Below are 6,591 nucleotides of genomic sequence, written 5' to 3' on the forward strand. Positions count from 1 at the left end.
GTAGGATCATTCTTACTTAAGCCCAAATTTGGCTGCAACAGTAAGCGCATAAATCGCCTATCAGCATTTAATGTCATTAGTGAATTTATCACTCCTTAGACTTGTTCACGATTCGTTATTGAAGACTATACTTATAACAGCTATAATTTTGAAATGTTGGCATCGATACTATTATTTATTAATCTATATTGCTTGGTGTCTGTTTAGACCAATATTACATCCTAGCAGTAGTTAGGAAGGATACCGACACAATTTGGTTACTTTCCCACTCTGCATGGATTTTGTGTCTTCCAACACTAAGCAATTAGTACTTTATATGCCTATTTTCTTGACTCTGATACACCATTAAGTGTCATTATACTTAGATTAAAGCTCCCTGATTTAGTATTAATTCCCTCGTGCCATTGAGTAGAAATTGATTTAAAGGCTTATATCACACATACTGATTCTCAGGGTCAATATATTACATATACTACCTATTCCTAATTGTATTGTTGTTTACCCATTTTTAATTAATTTTCACAATAAACGTTATATTTTAGATATACCTTTCTATTTACTGCCTTCTTAGTCAGGGCACAGAGTGCTGTTGTGCATACTCCAGTGGATATCTTCTCCTTTAGAATGTATCCCCAATTCCTCTCAACTTTCCAAATTACTTCTATTATCTAATTTGTATTGTTATTTTGGTGTTCTTGACTCTTGGTATTATTGACAAAATCCTGTTATTACTTTCTGGACAGTCAATTAATGATAATTATTAATTCAATATGACAATAACAAACTTGATAATAAAGAGATTAATATTTAAGGGAGAGTCTACTCCAAAATTTGTATTGTTCAAAAACACAGATAATCCCTTTATTACCCATTCCCCAGTTTTGTACAACCAACGTGGTTTAAATGTGTCTAGACAACTCACTGTAAGACAGAGTGACACACTGTTTTGAGTGTCTTCTCCAGATCACACTATGGATAATCATTGTCACACTGTGAAAGGAAATCATGGATGAAATTGTAGGGTGCCTATATAAATAACAATCTGGCATTTTTTTTATTACAAAGTAATATTTTATTATAAATTAAAAAAATATTGAGGGAAGGAGTATTTTAGTAATTCCCTTGAGACAAATGGGGCATGTGCATCCTATGGACTCATTAGAACTGGTCTTCAAATTTTTCCAGGGCTGCTTTTTATTCCCAGTCCGGTCCTGCTCACTGTACAAGCTTAATTTCTTGCATTTGCAGTGCCATTATATGTATGTTAGTATAAAAAAAATCTAAGAAAGTTTACCATAACTAATATTTTTACAAATAAGGTGCACAAGCATATGTTATCCTTATTGTTCTTACATTTAAAGGAAAACCCTTATAAGCATATACAGTATTTAGCGGCAGGACCGATTTAAGTCTTTGGCTGCATATGCTAAACTTGTAGTTCCATCCTTACCTGTACAATTTCTTTCTTCCATATCTAATGCAAAGCCATTGTTGCATTTACACTTAAAACTTCCAATGGTGTTCCTGCATTTTCCATAAGTACATATGCTCGGAAATGCTTTGCATTCATTGATATCTGATAAAAAAACAAGAACATCCTTTATTATGTGTTTTATTTAAGGCCTATTTCTACTGATTGTTTAAAGATTCAGATTAAAATCAAGATTTAAAGGATTTTTTTTTTTTTAGCTTTTATACAATATTTTAAATTATAATTAAAATTACTAAAATTACAAATCTGGAAAAGGAAAAAAAGATTTGAAAAAAATAAATGTAAATGTAATCAGTATTTTCATATCTAAACATATCAGATCTAATAAAATATTTTCCAAAACATATCAATTATGTGAAATCTGAACTAATACTTAGCATTGTTTATTTCATAGCAAGTCATTCAGACACCCATATTTATACAACATCCTCTTTGCAGATTAACAATTCATGCAAATACAGCTGAATCTTTTGTGCAGGAGCCATTAGGTTTAATACACACTGATATACCAAAATATAGATGTTTAAATGTATAATGGTTCTGTCAGAATCTAAACATGTTTGTGTGGAAAAAGCCACAGATCTATGCTTGCAGAACACTAAAATAAGCCCTTGGTACCTATATAATATTGGTCCCTGTGTTAGAGAAATGTATCAGACTGGTATCTAAACTTAGGGGCCAGTTTACTAATGTCCGCCTCACATTGATAAATGTGCATTTATTATTACACAAGTATTTCTAGTTAGATGCTTGCTATTACACAAGTATTTCTAGTTAGATGCTTGCTATTACACAAGTATTTCTAGTTAGATGCTTGTGCAATGCTGCCCCCTGCACATTCTCGGCCAATCTCCGCTAGCAGGGGGTGTCAATCAACCCGATCTTCTTGTTTTTTTGTCTTCCAGTATGTTTGAGCCGCGTAAACTACCCCCCAATATAGTTGAAAACCCATAAAAAAGCTTTCACTGGATTTTTGGAAATGTCAACCTACTTGAGCTCTAGAAAACTTATTTAAACCTCTTTCAGACAACAAACCATGGCTGTTTCCACAACAATTTTGCACTGTTGATGATTTTGCACATGCTCAGTTTGCATATCAATAAACACAATTGTTTCATGATTTATTGAAAAATATAACTTAAATCACACTTATAAACCATGCAACATGTGCACAAGTAAAATGTTCACCTGATTGTAATAAAGTGTTTGGATGTGAATTATTCAACCATGTTTCTCCTTAGTGGTTCAATCCTCTATTTAAAAAAAATAGGGTTTTGTATTTTTACTCCGGTTAACCAAACAGGAATGTGGGTTGGCATAATTGATCGTTTACATTAGGCAATCAGATTAATGGGGAAATGTAACGTTGACAGTGAGCCTATCCATACACAATCCTGATTGCTTTCCTTATTAACCAATCATGATTTATTTTTATTTTTTTAAATAGAGGAGGTAGCCATGAAAAAGAAACAGAAGACAGTATAAGGAAGAAGAGGACTTGTTGTTGTTAGCCAAATCTGACTAAGGAGAAATGGTTATTTTACTAAAATTCAGGTTAAATAAAATAAATAAAAGAAGGGACACATTTTTTTTAAATTTGTGACTCTGTTTTATTTGTGATGTTAAATGTTAGGTGGCTTTAGGTGTTGGCTGAATTGTGGTGCTGGATTAAGTCAGTGGAGGTGAAGTTGTAAAGGCAGTGGGGCACTTGTGGATTAACAATATTGGTATCAGGGGATTCATTATTTATGATTGTCTGCTTTGAGTTTTACTCAACTAAGCCAAAGGCATCAGTATGAGCATTGTGGCATATTGCACATAATAGTGACAATTATAGGTATAGGAGACTTGCTATTATGGCCTAACAGCTGTGGCTATTACATGGGAACTGATGCCGTACTTGAGCCTCTGCATGGCTCAAGTATAATGACTCACAAGACGATATTGATAGCGGTAAATTAGATTACAGTCAAGAGAGCAATACATAGGGTCTAGCCCTTCACAGTAACACATTATTTACTGCTCAAACAGGATTAATGAACCTCATGAAATAATTAAACATATTTTAAGAAGATTAAAGTCTTATATATTATGAGCAAATTGCTACTTTGAATTTCAAACAATGTGCCATATGTTACTCTGTACAAACGTAAAAGCACACATGCTTATTAGAAAATATCTGCCGTTATTAACCCATAACAGAAAAACAGTGAAAGCTGCTAGTTTATGTCTGTTTATGTATTTTAGTATACAGATTGTGATTAAAGCTGAATTTAAATTTTTAAAATAAAAAAATATTACTTTATTAGGTCTTCACCACATTGTGCATCATTGGGTCTCAGTCGTCAAATTAAAGCCACAGGGTTAGGACAACACAGGTAACTTACCTTTATAAAATGGTCGCCCTGTTAAAACATCTCCTCTGTTGGTAAAGCCAGGACCTCTTGGACACAAAAGTTCATATTCATTAGTGCCAGATTTTGGACATTCCTCACACTCTGAGCCCCAGGCTGCCCCAAGGGTACAGCAGCAGGCATCCAGGCGGAACCTGCCAGGTACTGGCCCAACACACTCATCTTCATCCCAGTTCAGGTAGCATTGTTCCATACGTAAATCTGAAGGTAATTAAAAATGATGTCAATATTTAATACAAATTACTTAAAGGGACAGTCAAGTCCAAAAAAACGTTCATGAATCAATTAGGGCATGTCATTTCAAACAACCTAATTTACTTTCACCAATTTTGCTTTTTTCTTTTGGTATTCTTAGTTGAAAGCTAAACCTAGGTGATTCATATGCTAATTTCTTAGACTTTGAAGGCCACCTCCAATCTGAATGCATTTTGACAGTTTTTCACCACTAGAAGGCGTTAGTTCATGTATTTCATATAGAAAGCATTGAGCTCACGCACGTGAAGTTACCTAGGAGTGAGCACTGATTGGCTAAAATGCAAGTCTGTCAAAAGAACTGAAATAAGGGGGCAGTTTGCAGAGGCTTAGATACAAGATAATTACAGAGGTAAAACATGTATAATTATAACTATGTTGGCTATGCAAAACTGGGGAATGGGTAATAAAGGGATGATCTATCTTTTTAAACAACAAACATTCTGGTGTTGACTGCCCCTTTAATTCGAACCAGGATACAAAAATGCATAAGGTCAAAATAAAACAGGGTAGATAAACTACCTACATCTGACCAAAGTATAGTATAATAAATGATAAATTGATCTGTATAAAGAATTAAATTACAACATTGGTCTTATTGTGTTAACAACATTAAAAAGTATGGTTTGTGATCCCTAAACAACAAAGGAATAGGATAATTTCTCACCTAGACAAAGTCTGCCTGTTCCATCCAGAGTAAACCCTTCTGGACACTCACAAACAAAAGATCCTTTTGTATTAAGGCATAACCCATTGGGACACACTCCCGGAAAGACTTCACACTCGTTAACATCTGGTACAAAACAAAAGAGATTCGTTTTAATTGAAGAGAACATTCTTTACTAGCTAGGATGTTAAAACAGAGAACACATGCAAATGTCATTTGGTATGCAGATACCTTGCTTGCTCTAATGGACCTATGGGTTAAAGTTGTCAAAATAGGTAAATTATAATTATATTCTATAATTTATCAAAGCAAAACAAGGTCTTGTGGGATCCATAAGACTGAAGCTCAAGATTGCTGTGCTGGTGCCTCACTGTTACTCTGAGATTCAGCATGAAAATGGATGAACTTCTGAAAGACAGCAACTTGCTGTTGCAGTCCCCTAGAAACTAATGGGCCTTGCAAACCTACTTCACTAATTTTTATCTGCAGACATTGCAGTATTGAGATATATATATATATATATATATATATAGTTGCACCAGGTATGCTTGATCTTGAACATATGAAATACCTGAAGTTGCTAGGGGTTTGTTGAGTGTAACGTTTAACTACATTTTAGAAATATGGCTAAGTCAAAAGAATGGTCCAAAAAGTTAAGAGAAGAGGAGATCATCGCCCTTCACAAACAAGGAACAGGATACAAAAAGATAGCAAAGGTAGTGAATGTTTCTAGAGACATATTCTGCTATGTGAAGAACATTGGAATGTAAAATATTCATATTGCATGTTGGCTTAGCACACTTGGTTAAACATGGTTAGGTTTGTGCACGAGTATCTGTTAGGTAAGTCTATGGGGGAATATGTTAATGCATTTACAATATTCAAAGTTTGGCTTTTTGTGCATGTTGGGTTACCGTTTGTGCGCAAACATTTTATTTTCGATTTACGTGGTCTACCTGATGCGTGCAAAAAGCTTACTTCTAGCGGAGTTAACGCACAAGCCGGAACGCTAATTTGTGCTCCACTCATAATCTAGCTCAAAATGTTTAAGCATAGTAAAAGACAAACAATAAAAAGTGCAGTCATCAGAATTTATTGTGTATTCTACTATTGTAATGTAGCAATGTAAGCTGTGGTTGTATCCTAACACAGGGACTGTAGTACATATTGTAGTTTTCCTGAGACTGACAGTGTATAGGACAACATTACCATCATTTTGTTTTAGAGCAGAAAAAGATACTAACAACATAAATTCCACCACTTAAACTTTTCTGAAATATCAAAGCCCAGTAAATGTTGCTATAAAATTTACAGTTTGAAAAAATATTTATTTTTATGCTATTTTTTTCATGCAGTGTTTTTATATATATATATATATATATATATATATATATATATATATATATATATATATTTCATGTTTTATGTCCTAATATTTAAAGGAGCAGTGAACTGAGTTTCCAAAAAAATGCTAAATTATGCATAATAAAACAACTTTTTGCAATAAAGTTTTATTATTAATTTGCCACCTTTCTGCCCTGGAAACTGAAAATGTCCATAGTAGGCTTCACACGTCTACCCTGCAACATATCTGTATCTCATTTGTAGTCTATTATCTTATCTGGAAATTTTCTTAACACAATATCAGGGGCAACCACTGCCTTCTGAAGATGCAATTCTAAATTGGCTCCTTCATTGAATAACAATGGCAGCAAACAAGGCATTAACCTGTTCTAATAATGTTCGGACTCTGCTGATCTGTCAAC

General features: G+C 33.8%; 1 protein-coding gene across 1 annotated transcript in view; it reads right to left on the bottom strand.

Annotated features, from left to right (window-relative positions):
* Positions 1 to 6,591, bottom strand: part of FBN2 (fibrillin 2) — a 649,022-nt gene that overhangs the window by 236,663 nt on the left and 405,768 nt on the right. The window contains exons 23-25 of the mRNA XM_053701643.1: positions 4,826 to 4,951; positions 3,880 to 4,107; positions 1,451 to 1,576 (exon numbers count right to left, since the gene is read on the bottom strand). Of these exons, the coding sequence (XP_053557618.1) occupies positions 1,451 to 1,576; positions 3,880 to 4,107; positions 4,826 to 4,951 (480 nt within the window). The remainder of the gene's footprint in view (positions 1 to 1,450; positions 1,577 to 3,879; positions 4,108 to 4,825; positions 4,952 to 6,591) is intronic.

This window comes from Bombina bombina, chromosome 2, assembly GCF_027579735.1.
Source record: "Bombina bombina isolate aBomBom1 chromosome 2, aBomBom1.pri, whole genome shotgun sequence".
Taxonomy (NCBI): domain Eukaryota; kingdom Metazoa; phylum Chordata; class Amphibia; order Anura; family Bombinatoridae; genus Bombina; species Bombina bombina.